We start from the raw sequence: 22,135 nt of genomic DNA, 5'->3' as shown, positions 1-22,135 counted from the left end.
TAAACTGTGTCTACTATGATGTGTGAATATACAAAAATTTTGTGGGGAACTTAAGGAAAGAGACAAGAGAGAATACATAAAAATGGAAAAGAAACAAAACTAAAGTAATTCAAAGTAAGTTATAAATTGCTGATGTCCCTGAAATAATAGATAAGTATTGATACTGGTTATGACTGTCCAAAGGACAAATATGCAATTATAAAAAAAATTACATTAAGCTAAAATCAAAGATGCAGATCTCAATGCAACCTAAACAGTAAGAATATTTATGAGTAATTTAAGGGAATGTTATTACTTCCAAAGATTTTTTTTTAATGGCTTTATAAAGAGGAACTGTCTTTCCTAAGTATCCTTTCACACATATTTGAAAATACAGGATCACTACATAACTTTTAAAATGGTAATCATATATTAAATTTAAAATGGCAATCATGGCCAGGCACGGTGGCTCATGCCTGTAATCCCAGCACTTTGGGAGGGCGAGGCGGGTGGATCACCTGAGGTCAGGAGTTCGATCCTGACCAACATGGAGAAACCCCATCTCTACTAAAAATACAAAAATTAGCCGGAAGTGGTGGCAGGCGCCTGTAATGCCAGCTACTTGGGAGCTGAGGCAAGAGAACTGCTTGAACCCAGAGGGCAGAGGCTGTAGTCAGCCGAGATCGCGCCACTGCACTCCAGCCTGGGCAACAGAAGCAAAACTCTGCCTCAAAAAAAAAAAAAAGAAAGAAAGAAAAGAAAAAAGTGGCTCACGCCTGTAAATCCCAGCACTTTGGGAGGCTGAGGTGGGCAGATCACGAGGTCAAGAGATCGAGACCATCCTGGCTAACACGGCGAAACCCCGTCTCTACTACAAAATACCGAAAATTAGCCAGGTGTGGTGTGCTGGCGGGCGCCTGTAGTCCCAGCTACTCGGGAGGCCAAGGCAGGAGAATGGCGTGAACCCGGGAGGCGGAGCTTGCAGTGAGCAGAGATCACGTCACTGCACTCCAGCCTGGGCGACAAAGCAAGACTCTGTCTCAAAAAAAGAAAAAAAAAGGCAATAATTTATTAAATTTACATGTACAATATGTACATATAAATGTCAATGTGTATGTCTCACATAATGATGTAAAGACCATAGGAACTGAAACCTGGAGAATTATAAGGTAAATCATTATCTACTGTCTTTTAAAAAGCTGTAATTCTTCTCTTGTTTTTTCTCTTAGATTTTTATTATTACACAAGGCATGAACATATCTCAAATATAAAATATTTTAAAACTAGACTGAATGTAAAATAAAACATTCAAGTTCTCCCTTCATCCCCTCCCTGACTGCTCAATCCCTTTTCACCTCCTCAGTTAAATCTTCTTACCAGTTTGGTGTTTTTTGATCTTTTAAAAAGTATACTCACATGTTCATATACAGCAATTAATTAATTATTTCCTTACAGAAGTTGAACGTACATAATGTAACTTTACCAAATGAAATGTTACCTACTTGTACTTTACATAAATGGAATTATTTTACAGTACAAGAAGCAGAAGTTCCCATGTGCGTATGTAGAGCTACCTCCCTCCTGTTGATGACTTCACACAATACAGTGTGAGAACAGTAGTCTATTTTATCTATTACTAAACTTTAGTATTTTGTAATTTTTCACTTTTACAAAAAAATTACAGTAAATACCTGTTGTACAGATTTTTGTGTGCATGTGTAAGTGATATATATGAGATCTATTACATATATAGGATCTAAAGTGAAAAGATATTTTCATTTAGATTTTTATAATTACTGAATATCACTCTCAAGAAAGGTTTTACCAACTTACATTCCTATTCATGATCTATGAGGTTGCCAGCAATGGATTTAGAAAAACATAATTGTTATCTTCAACAGGCTTCAATTACCCATTTGACTCTAAAATCTAAGGCATATAATTATTCTAATCTTTTTTTGGTAGCTTTCTAAACTATGGCTCTCTCCTTGCAACCACCTACCTGCTTATGGATTTATTTATTTCCCCCATACAAATGCCAATACTACATGGAAAGCAAGAATTTTAACAGCATAAATTTGTATCAAAAAATCTAAGAAAGTAATATAATTTCTCCTTAAACACTCTTAGAATTCCTTAAGTACATTTTGTATTAAATACCTGTGCATGATTTTAACTACACTATGAGAGTCTTATTTATTTCAAGGGCATTATGGATAATTATTTAATTATACTTTTCTAGAAATTATCCTTACCTGTGTAACTTTTATATGATCATGAGGTGTAGGTTCACATAATCCAGTTAAATCAGGATTATAACTCCTCCCATCAGGATAAAGATAACTGAATTTAAACAGAAACTTTATTACCTTAAATATACAAGTTTTAATTGCATTTAAGGATATTTAATCAAATTGTTCCATATTCAAACATACATTTGGATGTTTCCTTTTTATGTAACATATCGATAACATATTACTTCAATGTTTCCAAATTATTATGTTGTTTTTAGGACACTGAAAATTTAGAAATTATTTTCATATAAGAAATACATAATGAATATAGCCTAACCCACTAAGCAACCATTTTCAATGAAATACCTTTAATATATGTCTCTTATATAAGTTAAGAATTTATTTCATGGATCAATCATGTTGTATTCCAAAACACTTTGAAGATATACCTATTTGCAACTATTATATCTTTCATCTGAGGCACAGGTAATGTTAATGGTATCATTTTACACCATGCCTAATACCACATGGAAAGAAAAACATAATTAAAGGCCACAGTTTTCTTAAGTTATTCAAACACTTCTGTGGTGTTCCTGTTTCTACAGTTTCCATATCTCTTCTCTCATCTTCCCCTCACCTAACACAAACACATGTGCACATATGCAAACACACAGACACACAGGCACATACACATTTTAAAAAATTAGAAAATGTTACATTTCCATGTTTCACTGACTTAACACTACAAACACAAAATGGTCTATAGATACAAGGTTCTATTATCAGGGAAAACTGAAATCTGAACTAAAAGTTGTAGTAATAATGCATTCTTGCTGTGTTAAATCAGAAGTTGTACTTGTTATTGAAAAGTTCATTAAAAAATAAAATTTACTGTGTTGGTAAATACTTATTTTTAATTTAAAAAAGTGGTAATGTCACTGCTGTGTTTCATCAGTTTATTAAATTATGGTTAATTCTGTTTAACATCTTCCTATACTAAATTTCTTAAAACAATAAGAATATAGTACTGTAGTATGTATATTTTAAAGGGTAAAACTATAACAAATCTATTCTTTAAAATAACAAAAAATATTTATCCTCGAATGAGGAGTCTACAACCATGTTAACTGTTAGAATTTACCCAGGAAAACCAGAAAAATGAACTTAAAGGACAGATAATTCTTACATAGTAAGGGACAAATCAGTGAGATGATTTTTTTATGATTTAGCAAAAGGAGTTTACTACAGCTGAGTATGATACAAATTTAGAATGTCCTTATGGGTGTGTTACAAAATTTGACAAATATTAAATGAGGAATGATAATCCAAAGAAGATAAGCAACTATTTTATATATCCTAAAAATTGGCCATTTAAAAAAAAATTATATAAAATTTTATGTATCACATTTCAATAATATGAAGAAATTCTAGCAAGAATTCAGAAATTAAAGATTACAAAAATCCTGATTAGGGTACCATAGTAAAGGTTAAAGGTTCTTTTTAATCTATCAGGAGGTTGTTGATAGGTTAAAAAGGTTAAAAAGAACTTTTAACCTTTCCCGTGGTATGCTAATCATCATTTTTGATGATTTCTGTCCTTAGTACACCCAGGATATACTGCAGGGAGCCCTTTTCAATGGCATTGAAGGAGTAAAGAATGTTGGGTGGTTATCAAAATAAACATCTGTATCAACTATGCCATACAATATTGGATTAACTATTAATATAAGGAAATACAGTGGACCCAGATGGTAGCTGGAAGAGATGATATCCTATACTGACCTTATGAGAAACCTTATTTAATTAATTCATAAATCCTATTTTATCCTAATATATTATTAAAGTTCGAAATCAACTAGCTAAATCCCTCTGGAGATACGTGTGTGTGTGTGTCTGTGTGTGTGCAACTCTTAAGAGTTATTGTGCTCAGGAGTTTAAAGGCTTTGCTCAACTGATTACAATACTAAAATTTGTGACTCTTTGAATGACATTTGAAAAATAGAAGGAATAACTCAAAAAAGCTATATAAAATTTTTCCATCTACAGATTTGCCCTTTCACCCTCTACTTATAAATTCAAACTTTAAAGTATATTTTCTTAAAAAAAAATCTGTAATCATGGTAAATCAAAATCTATACACAAAGCTTTGATGCATTAGAAGAAAGGTATAAATAACCGAGACTAGCAAATTCATGAAAATTAGAAGGAAAAAGAAAGAGAAATACACATTTGGTACCATAACTTGCCATACAATTACTATGTAACTAATTTATTGAAAGGTTTTGTGTGTGTTGGTATTATTATTTTTTTTTCAGATAAGGTCTCACTCTGATGCACAAGCTGGAGTGCAGTGGCACGATGTTGTCACTGTAGCCTCAACTTCCCAGGCTCAGGTGATTAACCCATCTTAGCCTCCAGAGTAGCGGGGACTACCGTCATGCGCCACTATGCCCAGCTAATTTTTTTGCATTTTCGTAGAGATAGGGTTTTGCCATGTTTCCCAGCCTGATCTCAAACTCCTGGGCTTGGAGTGATCCTCCTGCCTTGGCCTCCCAAAATGCTGGGATTACAGGTGTAAGCCACCACTCCCACCCAAAAGCTCATAAGTTTTTAAAAATTCCTAATTTTTCTTTGCATAAATTTCATCACTTTTTTTCTTTTCTTTCTTTCTTTTTTGCAATTACTTTGAAAAAGGTAAAACTCAAATCATTTGCTCTTTGTTAACTCTGGTGCACTTTCTCCTTCTAGGTTTCTATCAGAATTCATACTGCAGCGAATTTGATCACGAGCATCTCTAAGTTACCCAGCAAGGCAGAGGGGAAGAAAAAGCAGCATGATCAAGTGCACCGAGAACACAAGGAGAGGACAAAGGGAATGGCATGTGAATAAAACAAATAAAAAGAATCAGACATATTTACTATGAAGGGGCCCAACAGATTGTCCATACTTTGTGTGTGGAGTGAGTGGGGGAGAATTCATTATTAATCTAAAAAACAAAGGGGAACTTACTTATTTTTAAATTTTAAAAAGGAATAGCTTGAGATAAACTAAACTTAGCTATTAACATATAGTCCTAGGATATGGAGTTACTATTAGTGTGAAAAAGGAAAGATCTACAGAGAGAAAAGAAAAGGAAGGGGTGGAGGGAGAAACAGATACGAAAGAGAAAAGAAAATCTGGCACTAACAATCAAAATAAAAAAAGTGAAACTGGCTGGGCACAGTGGCTCATGCCTGTAATCCCAGCACTTTGGGAGGCTGAGGCGGGTGGATCATGAGGTCAGAAGATTGAGACCATCCTGGCTAACATGGTGAAACCCCGTCTCTAATAAAATACAAAACACTAGCCAGGCGTGGTGGTGCACGCCTGTAGTCCCAGCTACTTGGGAGGCTGAGGCAGGGGAATCCCTTGAACCCAGGAGGCGGAGGTTGCAGTGAGCAGAGATCACGCCACTGCACTCCAGCCTGGCAACAGAGTGAGACTCCATCTCAAAAAACAAAAAAGAAAGAAAAAGTGAAACTAGTAATCCAAGGGTTATATGAAGAAACAGAAGTCAATTATTCTAAACAATTTTCTCTTAATATAAAAACAGTTTTACATCCATTTTAAAACTATCTTTAAGTCCCAAGTTTTTATCATATGAAAGATAAAAATTCATGTTGTAATGTGAAGTTGAAATGTATTTGCTATAACATAGTTTCAAATAATTAGGTTACCTTAAAATGATTATATAAAAAGATGAACAAAAAACTAAGGAACATCCATTATTTCTCAGTGTTAACATAAAAAGCAGCCTCGCTATACATTTTCGCCATCACAAAGCAATCTTTATTTGTCAAATTCATGAATCATAAGCACTCCAACTTCCATTTCTCATACTTACAATCCTTCCCTGCTGCCATCAATCAGGGCTTGAAATAAGGGCTTGTTATGAGGTATGGTCTGTAAGATATTCCCATCCCCAGTCACATAGCCAATGGCCCACTGTCCCAATCGAGTGCAACTTAACCGGAAAATATAGCTGCAAAACATAAGAAAATTACACCTAATTACATTCAGAATGTAAATCAATACTAAACAATTTGTTAGGTTTCTTCCAAGCAAAAGAATAAACAGAATCATTTACAATTCCTGAATATTCCTCATATTCTATCTTCTAACTTATTTTTAACATTGTACTTCTCCATTTATCAATTTACAAGAGAAACACTGATCATTTCTTTTTATTTAAATACTTCCAGATACATATATAAGAAAATAAACAAGATTGTAAACTATCTAGGGATTTTTTTGACCATCATCATCAGGATGCGGTGTATGGAAATGCTGATGGCATGGAATAGCTACAAAATAAATCACTCTTGGAATGTAAAAATAAAATAAATAAGTAAAAATTTAAATTTAATTTGCCTACCTCGGACAAAAACTGAGCCAGTTTCTATTGTAGAACTCAATATATTCCTTTGTAATTTAGACATTAAAATTAGTTGTTTGTTTTTTTTTTTTGAGATGGAGTCTTACTCTGTCACCCAGGCTTAGAACTCAATATAGTCCTTTGTAATTTAGACATTAAAATTAGTTTTTGTTTTTTTTTTTTTTGAGATGGAGTCTCACTCTGTCACCCAGGCTGTAGTGCAGTGGTGCCATCTCGGCTGACTGCAACCTCCACCTCCCAGGTTCAAGCGGTTCTCCTGCCTCAGCCTCCCGAGTAGCTGGGACTACAGGCGTATGCCATGACGCCCAGCTAATTTTTTGTATTTTTTGTTGTTGTTGTTTGTTTTGTTTTTGAGACAGAGCCTCCAGTCTGTCGCCCAGGCTGGAGTGCAGTGGCGTGATCTCGGCTCACCGCAAGCTCCACCTCCCGGGTTCATGCTATTCTCCTGCCTCAGCCTCCCAAGTAGCTGGAACCACAGGTTCCCGCCACCACACCCAGCTAATTTTTTTGTATTTTTAGTACAGACAGGGTTCACCGTGTTAGCCAGGATGGTCTCGATCTCCTGACCTCATGATCCGCCCGCCTTGGCCTCCCAAAGTGCTGGGATTACAGGCATGAGCCACCGTGCCCGGCCAATTTTTTATATTTTTAATAGAGACCATGTTAGCCAGGATGGTCTGGATCTCCTGACCTTGTGATCCATCCGCCTCGGCATCCCAAAGTGCTGGGATTACAGGCGTGAGCCACCGCACCCGGCCAACTTTTAAAAAAACAGTAACTTTTCTTTCAGGTATTCCTGCCATTCATCCCTAAAGCTCAAAAGTGCAAACTAGGTAATTTCCTGGCTGCCATCTAACCATGTCAAATTCAGTATCTTACAAGGGGAAGTTAAGATAGTTCAAAAATATAAATCAAATCAAGTCCCTTGAAACTAATATCCAACAAAAGGAGGCGGCAACTTGGCTTTAAATCCATTATTATAATTTATGTATTCATTTAGCTACCTATGTACTTATTTCATTTTAGATCATTTCTCTTTATTTGAGTGTACTGCATTCAATCTTTCTATCAGGATATCCTTCTGCATTTTATTATCCATTAAGCAGATCAAAAACAAACCAACTTAAATCTGTTGGCGATATTTTAATATTCTAGCTGCTGTATGTATGTGGCAGACACAAGTATGTCAAAATATACTTTAGTCATTGATAGACCAAGTACTATAAATGTAACTTGAAAGACACACTTTAACACACATAATGGCTGTAGTCACTGGATTTAATTAACTTGTATATTTAGTAGTAGAGCGTAATTTCATCTTTGGACAAACTAGAATTTAAAAAAAGAAGTGATTTTTAAATATTAAAAACTTTATATTGGTGATAGAATCTTTGGAAAGAACTTTTCAAAAAAGTCTAAAAACATATATCTCTAGAGAAACTGGAAATAGGATATCAATCTGTCAATTATTGGCATTCTTAATCAAAATCAGATAAAACAATGCCACGGTGACTTACGGCTATATTATGAGAAGTGCCAAAAATAATAGAAAGTCACTATAAATTATAATTCAGAAGGACATTATTGAACTGTTACATAAAAAAATTAATATGATAAAATTCCTTCAAATTAAGTCAAAAGTTAAAATCTTAAAAATCTGTGTACTATGAATCTCAGCAAAACTTATAGAGTATATTAACATGAAGAAAATAATTACACATCTGCATTGCTAGTAATTTTAAATGTAATTCCAAATTTATTCATATACTAAGAATCTAGTAGATACTGAAATACATACTTGTGAAATTGTTCACATTTTTAATTCATGTCCTTTTCTGTTGCTCTAAACATTGTTTTGGGATGGTGTTTCTAAAACTTATTATTATACAGAAGGTTCAAGCAATTCATATATATAAGAGATAGTAATACCAGCAAATCTGGTAAGAGCCAAGGGCATTTTAGAACAATTTCTTCCTGTCATGCACCTTTTTCCTATTCCATTTAATTTGCTGCTGACCCTTTGGCTGGTGGCTACCCCTTCCCAACCTCAAGTGAATTTCTGGCTTATTTTTAGCACCTTGCACTCTTAAAACAACCTGCTTAATTTAATCAAATTGGGGCCAGGAGTGGTGGCTCACACCTGTAATCCCAGCACGTTGGGAGACTGAGCAAGGTGGATCATTTGAGGCCAGGAGTTCGAGGCCAGCGTGGCCAACATGGCGAAAATCCGTCTCCACTAAAAATACAAAAAAATTGGCAAGGCATGATGGTATATGCCTGTAGTCCCAGCTACTCAGGAGGCTGAGGCATGAGAATCATTTGAACCCAGGAGGTGGAGCTTATAGTGAGCCAAGATAGTACCACTGCACTCCTGCTGGGTGAACACAGTGAGACTCTGTCTCAAAAAAAAAAAAAAAAAATATATATATATTTGCAAAAAAAGCATAATTTAAAATGAAGTATCTTTTTTTTTTTTTTTTTTTTTTTTTTTGAGATGGAGTCTCGCTCTGTCACCCAGGCTGGAGTGCACTGGTGCGATCTCGGCTCACTGCAAGCTCTGCCTCCCGGGTTCACGCCATTCTCCTGCCTCAGCCTCCCGAGTAGCTGAGACTACAGGCACCCACCACCACGCCCGGCTAATTTTTTTGTATTTTTAGTAGAGATGGGGTTTCACCGTGGTCTCGATCTCCTGACCTTGTGATCCGCCCGCCTCAGCCTCCCAAAGTGCTGGGATTACAAGCGTGAGCCACCACACCCGGCCAAAATGAAGTATCTTTCATGTTAACGAGGTGGTTTAGGGTTCAACGCCACTCGTCACCTAATGAATATTTCACTTAGATTTCCAAATGTTACTATCTTCACCCCGTAACTCATATTTTGTCAGATGGATCCCCAATAATAAAGCACAACCTAAGGAGCCAAAATGTCCTTGAAGTAAATCTAATTGTTTTCTATACTATTAAGTCAAAGACATTAAACACTTTCTAAGATTAAAAAAAAAATGTTAAACACAGATATTCTCCAAAGCAAATATTTGCTACAGTTTTTTTTTAATTCATTAAGGGTGTTTTCCTAAACACATCTTTAGTACCCATGTCATACTTTACACATTATAATTTGCTACATATTATTTATTTCATCATTAGCTACCTAAAATTTGGTAGAAAAAATCATTGCATGGCAAGTTAGGAAGGAAAGTAGGATTTTTCTTCTCAGAGGACACTATTCTAGTTTTTTAAGGTGTGATTGATACGCAAAAAAGCTGTATAAAATGTATATATTGTATGCATTTGAAGATAAGTTTACTGGTGGGTCTTATGATAAATATTCTTATCAGAGGGCAGTAGTTTTTTACTAAGAGAACTTTTCCAGATAGTAATGAGACCTGGCTGTTGTTCTCAACATTGTAATTCATGTTCTCCATGATACTGAACAAGAAAACAAAACCAAAAATAAAGGCCTCAGTTCCCTCATTATTTCTACGATTGGACAAGAACATTTATCAAATAACTCACGTTAAATTTCGTATGATTGCATAATTCCAACCACAACACATTTTTCACATCATACGCCAAGAGCAAGAAAGATACTTTATATGATGTCATTCAAGAGAGTAAAAATTACGGAAAAATCTGATCATGAGAGATTTTTGAATGAAACAAAATCATTCATCTAAACCACTGTCAACATGCAAAATAACTGACCTTCTCTCGTGGTTACAATGAGAACTAACTCTCCTTAGTCTAAATAGAAGATTTCAGTGAAAGCCAAACTGTTTTTGTACTCACTAGCTCCTTTTTCAAATATACTATATAAATTCTTAAAAAGACAAAAATATGGAAATTTTCATATGGCAGAGAAGAAAAAATCAGCACTATTGGCTTGCACTTAAAAAAAAAAACTGTTTTGGCCAGGCGTGGTGGCTCACGCCTGTAATCCCAGCACTTTGGGAGACCAAGGTGGGCAGATCACGAGGTCAGGAGATCAAGACCATCCTGGCCAACATGGTGAAACCCCGTCTCTACTGAAAATATAAAAAATAGCTGGGCACGGTGGCACATGCCTGTAATCCCAGCTACTTGGGAGGCTAAGGCAGGAGAATTGCTCGAACCAGGGAGTCGAAGGTTGCAGTGAACAGAGATCGCACCATTGCACTCCAGCCTGGTGACAGAGCAAGACTCCATCTCAAAAACAAAGCAAAACAAAACAAAACAAAAATGTTATAAAGTACAAACATTATATACACCATAAATCAAATAAAAATGATACTAGAAAAAAAAGGTAGTCTTAAAAACCAGCACCAAATTCAACCCTAAAATGAAATGTTCTCTATATGAAAATCAGAGCACTAATGAATACTGGAATAGCATCTGAAACATGAGGATTCTGACAAGCAGGTCTCTAATATCCCTAGTGCTGTACTCAGCATACTGCCTAACACAGCACAAATGCCTACTATGTGCCTAATGCATTTTTAGATGAAATACATGGGAAAATGCACTGAACCATGGAAGAGACAGATTTTCTGGACCCAGATTTGCCATTAATAAGGTGTAATTTCTTGGCCAAAGCCACAGGGGCTGAACAACCTCTCCAAGTCTCATTTAGTTTCATCATGTGGAAAATAAAATATAAATTCTGAGGCTATAATAAAACACGAGGTATTATGAAAAAAGTTTTCAAGGATAAGAAATTGGTTTTGATTATAACAATAGGTTTATATATGCTTATGTACATACACGTATTTGTTCATAAACTTACATGTATATTTATGTGTTCATGTGCATGTATATGTACTTAAATTTATCAGAGAGCCTAAATGAATGTCTTAAAAATACCCTAATGAACATAAGACTGTTCTATTTATTTGTTCTTTAGCACAGTATTCAAGTATTCAAATATATACATTCAATTTTGTACATAAATACAGATATCATGAAAACAGAAAGGAGACCATATCCCCTTTCACTTTATGAATACCAAGTTTCAGAGTAAGCACAATGTATCAGTTTAAAGGATTAGATTAAGTAGCACCATTTTGGTCTTTTACCTTTTCTAACCCCCTCCCAAGCAGGCCATCAGTGGGTGTTGCTGACTTACTTAGGAACAAGTCATGGAGAATTTTTCATCTTTGGATATATCACTTAATATTACTGCTAAAAAGTCTTACCTTCCAGGTTTGGTGCTATATTTCTGTAGTCGTGCTTTAACTTCATCATACGTGAGAAATGCCATGTAACCTGGATGTGTCACAGCTAAGAAATTCCAATTCCGCAAAATAGAGCCCCAAGGCTAAAAAATAAATAAATTAAAAGAGATTAGTATCTAGAGAATATCAAATATTTTGATTACATACTGAACCACCATTTAATACACTTAACATTATCTTGGATATTTTAAAAGTTAATCTGACCTTATGTAGTTTAGGTCAACCTTTGTTACTTAACAGTAGACATTCAAGTCTATTGTTCTTTAGAGAAATATGATTAGGCAGAAAACAGATTTTTCAGTAAGGGAATACAGAGAACAAAAAAGAAAACCACAAAATCTCTTCTCTACACAGCCTATTCTCACTACAGCACTTGTGACCATTTTAAAACACAAATGAAGTAATTCTTTTGTTCAAAGCCTTCCAACTTTGAATAAAAGTCAAAGTCCTCATATATCACTTAGAAGGACTTTACAGGGTTTGATCCCCAGCAGTTCCCTTTTTTGTCTCCATCTGCTGTAACTCTCACTTTCTGCATCTTCTCCAGCCTGCTATTGTCTTGAACACAAAAGCCCTCCTCCCCCTCAGAGACTTTGTATTTGCCGATGCCTTTACTTGAATTTTCTTCCCCCAAATATCCATCTCATTCCTGTCTCCAAATGTCACTTCCTCAACGAAGCCTTCTTTGACCAGCATATTTAAAACTGTTACCTCTTGCCATATTCCTCACCTCCCTGTATGTCTGTTTTGTTAACAACTGCTTCATTTTACACAGTAAGAAACCATATCATAGAACTTGCGTGACTTGGCAAAGGTTACACATTAACCACAAGCTACATAAGGGCAAGGGACATGCCTGTCTTGCTCACCCATGGAATGCCAGGACCAATGCAGTGTCAGATAATAGTAATCAGCCAGGGATAATTGTCATTGAACAGATCCTCTAAATAGTGACTTGTGTAAAAGGCTAGTGTTAACACTACAGTAGTCACATCTGGCTTAACTTTACCTAACTATAAGCTTAGGAAAGGTTTAGGGTTTAAAAGTGAGTTACATAAAAACAAAACTTTTCACAGAAGTATTTGGTTTGTACCATTGTATCATTCTCTCTTTAATCTGATTAGTTGTCTCTCCAGTTACCAGGGCAAGAGAAAAAAGGCAGTCAATGATAGACAACTTTACTCAAGGGTGTGGATGAATCATCTCTGCAATTTTTTTAAGGCTGAAGCTACATTTATTCCAAGGAACTGGCAGCATACTCTATATCTGATGTGCCAGATTATTAAATCTTCTACATAAAAGGAAAAAAAAGTATTTTTACGTTGCCATGTTAAAGCTGTTAAAACAGTCATCCTAGACATGATTACTGGTAGAAAGTTCCTGCTTTTGTTTGTTTTGAGACATGTTCCTCATTATTGTTAAGCAAGTTACAAATTTACAAGGCAGAATTCTGCAAGGATTATATCCCTTGAGATGAGGATAACAAAGAATGATTTAGTAATAATGAAGTTTTTTAGCCTTTTTCAACATAACAAGAAAAATCTCTGGGGTATTTCCCCATCACACTAAAATACCTAATTGGGCAAGAAAGGCGCTCTAGAGAATAATAATATGAGAGGTTGAAAAAAAATGCATGTTTTTAATTTTCTTCCTAATGCATGACTAAAAACTGCATTAAACATTACTTGGAAAACGTCAGCATACATTTAAAAAAACTGAGCAATAACTGTTACCCTAGACCCTATTTTTTGTTTTGTTTTGTTTTACCCATCTATAAAGGACAAGGATAAAAGAAATACCAAACAAATATTTGGGTCACTTCCATTAAAGTCCACACAAATTAGTGGAAGAGTGGTTGAAAAAAATGCTAAACTTTATAGAGCACCAATGCACAGATCAAAATACAAGTAAAAAAATTAAGTTGGAGTTTTGAGCCAACTGCTACAGTATTTAGCAACCATTTCTTAGTACATGATCCAGAGGGCCAGCTTCTAACTGCAAAAATATTTACGTAATAGAATGAGTCTGTGTATTGTTTTCCTTGTATGCAGCCCATTCAAAACAGAAACATGTAATACTTACGTGCTTTTTCATTTTAAAGTATTTCGACGACTACTGGCTTAAAAAAGGCAAAACAAAGTGCTTTGGAGAATAACTTGTTTTTATTTTGTTTTTCAGATTAAAGAAATTTTTTTGTATACAAGAACGTAAAATTATCTAGATACTTTTAAATGACTATAGAAATTAATGAAGTGAATGAAGAAGACAAGTCCCTCCATTCTCCCAAATGCTACTATTTTCAAGAAGAGCCAGTTACTGACTTACAACTTAAGTTGGAAGAGGGTCCTTGGCTGGTCTGCCTAGACACTCTATATAATTCGTTGCTACAACTGAGGACTTTCCTCTTCTTTGATGTTCCTCACTATTCCATTGATGCTACACATTCCATAGTCACTAGGATATTCTACTAAAATACTCCGTCCTTATCCTGCTACCCCCAAATGTAGTGCCCCATTTCTCAGTGACCCCATTTTTTCTAACAGTGGGGATATAGAGGAAAAGGGGAACAACAGCCCCAGGGAGAAGGAAGGGAGAAGCAAAATCCCTATAATTTCTTTCTAGGACTAATATTAGCATGTGCTGATTCCAGCATCTCTAAGTGACTTTGAGAGAAAAGAGAAGGATAAAGAAAAGGAAAGAAGGAAGAAGAAGAAATGAGGAAGGTGACCACAATAAGATCCCTCCAGTGACTCCCAAGTATTTGTTCAGGTTCTGCCTGCACATAAGAAAGAAAGCCAAGAGGAAGCAAACATTTTTACTTCTTTCATTCCCTCTGCAATTCTCAACTTCATCTCCTGCCCCCCCCCCCACCACTGGCTCCTTCTTCAAAACCTTCTGCTAGTTTCTCTACTTCAGACCCCAAATTCTAAGTGTACCTTGCTCACCTTCAGTTCCCATTCTGCTAAATACTCCACTGCCAATAATTTAGTCAGAAGAAGTCACTGCCAATTAACTACTAATATCATGGCTATAGCTGAATGTATGTTCCTGCAGTCACACAGTATTAGCAAAACATATTTTCATTCAGAATATATAAATGTAAGGATTTAATAAATATAATACATTTAAGAAAATCACTTAATTTTTAAAGTTGTATAAAAATAAAAGATCAGCAAAAGTTAAACCATCTACTTCTCTATACACAGAACCAATTTTATCATATTTTAAGGCACACATACGATTATATTCAAAGCATTTGATTAGAGCATAGAAATAAACGGAATGATGAATCTCAGAAATACACAGGGGCTAACAAGAGTTCTTCAGCTGCTTCTGTAATCATGTTTTTAAAATGATTAGGCATTCCCTAGCCCAAGTAAGATTTTCATTTTATGATATAAAACTTTTCACAGTAGCTTGACTTAAAAATAGCCCCTTCTTTTCCCATCCCAGTGAGTAAATAAGATATATATTCCTTAGAGTATTAAAGTTGACTTGTGCTGTTTTAAAGTAAAACAGCTTATAAGAAAATATGTCCACATATTAAATAGCAGTTTAGGTAAGTGTTTAACCAACATTAAGTTGCCCTCATACTTTCAATATATAACTGCAAGGAATTCTAGAATTTAATACCCATAGTAAAAAGTCATCCAGGCTCACCACAAAAATATACTCACTTCCTAGAATGAGCAGTTAGGTTTAATGTAGGAAGATTACTTTTACTCTCTTCCTTGACAAGGTGAAGAAGCAAAGCTCTTACTATTTAGAATGTCTTTGTATCATGTTAAATAAATAAGATATTCTGTAAAATTATCAGAAACCTTTAAAGAAAGGAGAGGTTCCATTATAAAATGACCAGTATCAGTAACTTTTTTTTCTAAAATATATCTTAAAAACTTTGTAAAAACATAAACTGTCAAACTATAATACATACACCAAGGGAATAATCACGAATTTAAAAAATTTAAAATAAGCAAAAGCACACTTTCATCAGTGATTTATCTAATTGCTTACCCTATATACAAGGTAGAATTATGATTCTGAAATTGTAATAAAGTGAAATATATCCTATATGTATTTTTTTTTTTTTTTTTTGAGACAGAGTCTCGCTCTGTTGACCAGGCTGGAGTGCAGTGACAAGATAACAGCTCACTGCAAGCTCTGCCTCCCGGGTTCACGCCATTCTCCTGCCTCAGCCTCCCAAGTAGCTGGGACTACAGGTGCCCACCACCACGCCCAGCTAATTTTTTGTATTTTTAGTAGAGATGTGGTTTCACATCCTATATGTATTGTTTACAGGAGTTAATCTCTCTTGTATTAATGGGTTCCTTCATAAATTAAAAGCTAATCCTGTGCATTGTGGTTTTTATTACATAAACCAGTCATCCAATCCTTACTAGCTAGTGCCAAGCAGAATTATAAATCAGAGAAGTTCATGTAACATGAAAAACATGAAACCAACATTATACTCTGATATTTGTTGAAAGCATGTTTCAAAGAGAATCAATGTTACTTCAGATTAAAATGATAAAAAATTATATCAGAACATAAGTAAACCCAGTCTGATCAATTTACCTCATTTACTATATAATTTATGTTACCAACTCATAAAAATGTTAAGCAGAAAATTTTTATTTTGTGACTACTTGAACTGAATCCCATAGATGATACACATTTTAGTGGCAGAGTCAAACTCAAAACACAAATTTCAAGTCTTCATGTTTAAGGTAATTCCATTAAGGCATGCAAAAGAAGAAAATGATAGTATCTATACAATGCTACCTTCTTCTAATTTGCTATGTGAAAACAATTATGGAAGATAATTAAAAACGAAAAACAATAAGCACAACAAAAATGTTCATCTTAAAGTTGTTTACATTAGAGAAAATGTGGGAAAAGATCTAAATTTTTCAAAAGAGAGCTTTGTTAATACTGACATACTATTTTGAATGAATATGACAAAGGAACTGATGAAGAATATTTATTGACTTTGAGAAATGTTCATTACACATGGTTGAATGTGCAAAGCAGTTTACAAAATAAGTACAGGACATAGTTCTGTCCTATACAGAACAGTCTGATATTTCTAAGTTTACTATTTCCCTTTTGACCTAATAAACACAGAAGGCAAAGGGAAAGATTTTAGATCTAGCTGGCAAATGCCCACCTGCAGTTGTTGCATTCTATCCATCATTGTGCTAAAAGATCAACAAAATAAAGTGAGAAACTAAGTAGAGAGTTTAAAACAAAGCTCTTTTGGATGGATCCTCTCAAAGCTGACAAGCAGCCACCAGGCTCACAACATCTGATACTCCAAACTTAAGCCAAATGGCTCACTCTAAACTTTTAGCAATGACCAAACATACCAATAAAATTACAGACTAACAGGAATGGCACTATTTTCCATATGTTTGTTTATATGTGTGTGTGAGAGAGACAGAGAGAGAGAGAAACAGAGAGAAAAGACAGGGAGAGAGAAGAAGGGAATGGATAGACTAAGCAAGTATAAACTTACCTGAAACAGCCTGGTAAAAATATCAAATTCAAAAACTGAAATGTAATCATTGCAAGTTAAATCAATTGTTGATTTTAGAGCCATTGCTTCCAGGCCAGAGCTAATTTGGTGGACCTCATGAAGGCACTGTCTGAATACTTTCCATGGTACGATAGTTCTGTGCAAGGTGGAAAAAAAGGGAAATAATTGAATCAAGTGTCATTTAAGAAATACCTCCCTTTGAAGCAGCAAAATTCAATAATAAAATTAATATAATTGTATTTGTACTACCAGACAAATATTTGAGAATATTGTTCATATTTCAGAACAAATGTAGTGGGTTCTGTTTAACTCAATTGTTTTGCATTTGCTAAGAATATGACAAAAATTTAAATTAATTTTCTCTCAAACAGTCCTAGGCTATCAAAATAGCTATAGAAACATATCTGAAAAAAAGGTATTAGGTCAAAGTCTTAAGTGTCACGACCTCTTCATGTGTGTATACAAGGTTATTTAATAATGAATCAAGATTAAATTCTCATTTTCTAAAAACAGTCATAAGATGATGGGTCCATATAATAATAGAAATCCTTTATTCATGGCACAAATGAGTAATATGCATCAACCAATTCAAGAAGGCTAAGGTAGAAAGCCATCAAGACATTTCTGCCACAACCCTGATGTTTTCTGCAGAGACGAAAAGCATATGTTAGCTAATTTTTCATATTAATACAAAAGAAAAACTTAATTTTTTAAACCAACCACAATGGTTATATCATGGGAGTTTATTCAATATTTATTACTTTATTTTGACTAAGTATCATTCAACAAAATTTTAACATGTAATGTAGTTACATGATTCAAAAAATTTAGAAGAGCACAGAATGGTAACTAAGGAAACATCTCTCAACCTATCCCTATCTGACCAGTTTCCAACTCACCTACCCTCTTTCCCACCATGAAAATTAGTGACACCCAGGATGCATTTCTTAGTTAACCTTCCTGCTTCAGAATAATGCCTATTCCGAATTCGGCAGAAGAAATAAATCATTCCGTTTTAAAAATTTAAACTACAATTTTTACAACAGAATAGCATAAAAGCTGTCCCTCTTATAAGATAACATCCTCTTATAAGACAGCAAATATTTAAATCTTAGGTTTCCTTTACCAGTATCTCTGAAATACAAGACTCAGGCAGAATAAACTAAATTGTGCCTGGCCCCATTCTATATCAATCCTCTCAATGAGATATCACCATAAAGGTACAACTTTGATATTCATTCAATGATTTTCTATAGCAGTGTTTGTCAAACTTTGGCATGCATCCAAATTATCTGAAGGGCTTGTTAACATAGCCTGATCCTCAACCCAAGATATTATGATTCAGTAGCATTGGGGTGGGGCCTGAACATTGACAGCTATAAAATGTTCCCTGAGGCTGCTGCTGCTGCTCTAGAGACAACACTTTGAGAGCCTACTATATCTACTCATTGCTAAAACAAGGCATTGTTGGGGAAATACAATTATAGAAATAAAGATAACATCTTTGTCTTTGAAGATCACACTTTAGGGATAGAAGTAAAACCTGTAATGCTAAAGAATCTAGAGTGGGGTATGTAAGGACATGCTAGTTGGGTGATGGATCCACAGCAAGGGCTGGAGGGATTCCAGAGAAGCAGTCTGTGGGAAGTGGCATAAATTAATGGTGAGACAGGTTGACAACACTATGCTGTATTTATAAGAGAGTTTAGGTTTGAGGTACCATTAAAAGAAGAAAAATATGAGGCTTAATACCTCAAAAAGTTTTTCTCTATGTATGAAAAAAACAGGAAACCACAGACAACTGAGGAGAGATACCACATCAGATGCCATTTAGAAGAAACATACGTCAGGCTCTGATTAAGGTTAACAAAATGCTGCTGTTTTAAAAAAACAAGGAACACTTTTATGAATATTAGGAAGCTGTTGATTTACAATGAAGTATAAACATGCAATTATGTCCAGCTTCATTATAATTACCATAAAACTGATGTCTAAGAAGTACACTTTTCTTTTCCAAATTAAAGTTTCAAATACTCAACACACAAAAGGGACATTGATCATGATACTCAGAGTAAAAAAATATGATCAAAGAACCACTGACTTCAGAACAGTATTAATTTTATTTTTCGTATGAAGAAGTTAAAGCATTTTTGTTTCATATATAAAGTACACAACGTAAAGTGGTCAAATTGTCAATATTTATTTTGTGTATAACATATAAAGTTTTTTTAAAAAGGCCAAATAGACATCTTCCACATGTTACTATAAAATTATTCTCATCTAGCATTTACAGTGAATTCAATTCATAACTCTTTTGAGCACTCAGTGATTTCCCAGAGCCAGTTATACGAGATGTATGAACTTAAGAAAATTTTAGTCTAATGTACCCCTTCATAATAACAACTTACAAAAGGACAAGCTACATTTCCACAGTACTTGTGTAAATGAAACTTTGTCAGATTACTTGTGATAAACCTCAGATCCAAAGAGGCATTCACTGGAATCTTAATTAGTGGTAGTAATAGGGATTAGGAAGCCAGGGCATTATTTTGTTAACTTTTCATATAAGAATGTTTGTGCAACAGATATCCCTCCTTTGATCACCTCAGCAAAACACCCATTATTGTATAGGAGGTGGGGCTGGGGAACAGAGGTAGGGGAAAGGGGATTTCAAGAATGAAGAATAGAAATAGAGTATAACAACCAAGTCTTTAAAAACAAACAAAAAAAAATTAGATTATTCTAAACTGTTGCACTAAGGCTCTAAACTGTCTTAAGACTAAGTGGCTACCATTCTTTTCTGAGGTGTGAGAGGAAGGGAACCCAGAAAGCATGAATTTTCACACCTCTATTTAAACTTCTGCAAAAAGACAGTGGTGGTTTCTGCTACCTCTTCCTTTAGAGATGAAGCAAATGAGACAAAATATCAATGGCAAATTGTTTTACAAATGTAGAAATTTCAGGGTGCTGGCAGAGACCTGGGAAGAAGAAAAGGGAAGAGAGAGAGAGAGAAAGAGAGAGAGAGAGAAAATAAAAGGGCCAACTAAACTCCAAGTTTTCACTAATCCAAAAATCTTTCAATATATTCTACTGACCCTTACAATTATAAACTACTTAAGTTGCAGGCTGAATCACTTTTAAATACAGTGAACAAGTATAGTAACTGTCAATCTACAAAGAATAGAATACATGACCAATGGATAGCCATGCACCTGTAATAATAATATAATTTCAGGATCTTTTTATTTCAAATAAGAGTAAGAACTGCTATTTATTGATGGCTTACTACCACTTATCTATTATACAGAAATCTATTGATGACTTTTTGTTAAAGTGATAGTTCTGTTCATATAATGTCATGAGAGATAAGAACATGATAAATAAGATTATGTTATAATCCTGTTATTAGATAATGAGCTCTAGTCTGTCTATCAAAAAACAATAGTAATCGTCTTTAAAGTCTTGAAAAACAGTATCCTTTCAAAGAAAATGGGATTAATCAGATGCAGGGAAATAAATCTGGAAAGGTGTCAGCTGGTCAGTAGTTGACAAATCCCTTAATCTTCCACGCTTGTTTTCTCCTGTGTAAATGAGGAGAAGTGTATTAGATATTCTAATTTGAAAACCCTGCAATTTTAAGAAAAAGGTAAGAGGAATGGAAAATAGAAAGTGTGAGGAGAATGATCTCTTTTAAAAAAAAAAGGTAAAACATTTTCATGAAACCACTAGTTCATAAAAGGCTAGAGGGTTTTAGTTTCAACTGATAGGAAAAAATGAAAAACATTTCATACAACAAAGGGTGAACATCAACAGAAGCCAGGGTGTTTGCAAACAGGAACTTTTGTATACTACTGGGGTGAATGAGAATTTACACAGCACTTCTAGAAGGCAATTTGGAAACAAATTTCAAAAGCCTATACATTATGACTAAAAACATCTGCTTCTAGGGATTTCACCTAAGGAAATTATGTCCAAAAAATACATAGCAGCCAAAGGCCCATCCACAAGTCTTTTATATGCAGTGTTGTTTATAAGAGCAAAATATTTGAAAACAAATATGTTCACTAGTAACAATTTTGTGCAGAAAAATATTTATTGTCATGGAAAAGTGTTCACGGGATATTACTAAATGGAAATAGTATTTTAAAAATTTTGTCCTTTATGATCCAATGTTAAACTATAATGTCTGGAGATACCACAAATTTAATAACTGGCTTGTGGAAGGGATAAGTGATTTTAAAAATATATTTTCTGAATTTGTTCATGGTTTTTAACTTTTTATATGTCTAATATGCTCTAGTGTACTAAAAGAATAGAAGATGTACTAAAACTTTTAAATGTATATAATCGTAGAAGAATCAATGAAAACCACAAAGCAGCGTCTGCTTATGACATAGCTTTATATGTAGAAAATACAAAAATTTTACAGATTAAACTATAGGAAATAAGAAAATTGAACACGGTTGCTGAATACAAAATTGATATAAAATATCAGTTGTCGTTCTTATATTGGCTATATATAACTAGAAAATGAAACTTTAAACATTTAATTTTTATAAAGCTATCTAAAAGTCCCAAATAAATAGAAATAAAGCTAACAATAGATGAGCACGGCAAATATCAACATACACACATACACAGAGATATAAAAAACATAAATAAAGGTAAATAACACTTTAATGGTAGATTCATATTATAAAGAGTCAATTCTTCCCAAATTAGTCTAAAAATTTAATATAACT

The 22,135-nt window shown here is 34.3% G+C and overlaps 1 protein-coding gene across 11 annotated transcripts in view; it reads right to left on the bottom strand.

Moving 5' to 3' along the window:
* Positions 1-22,135, bottom strand: part of CBLB (Cbl proto-oncogene B) — a 258,206-nt gene that overhangs the window by 127,563 nt on the left and 108,508 nt on the right. For all 11 annotated transcript variants that reach the window (XM_058437556.1, XM_058437559.1, XM_058437557.1 and 8 more), the window contains exons 5-8: positions 17,373-17,529; positions 11,819-11,940; positions 6,097-6,234; positions 2,235-2,322 (exon numbers count right to left, since the gene is read on the bottom strand). In XM_058437556.1, the coding sequence (XP_058293539.1) occupies positions 2,235-2,322; positions 6,097-6,234; positions 11,819-11,940; positions 17,373-17,529 (505 nt within the window). The remainder of the gene's footprint in view (positions 1-2,234; positions 2,323-6,096; positions 6,235-11,818; positions 11,941-17,372; positions 17,530-22,135) is intronic.

Source organism: Hylobates moloch, unplaced genomic scaffold (genome assembly GCF_009828535.3).
Source record: "Hylobates moloch isolate HMO894 unplaced genomic scaffold, HMol_V3 SCAFFOLD_4, whole genome shotgun sequence".
Classification (NCBI taxonomy): domain Eukaryota; kingdom Metazoa; phylum Chordata; class Mammalia; order Primates; family Hylobatidae; genus Hylobates; species Hylobates moloch.
The sequence above is the reverse complement of the archived record's forward strand: the minus strand, read 5'-3'. Positions and strand labels throughout refer to the sequence as shown.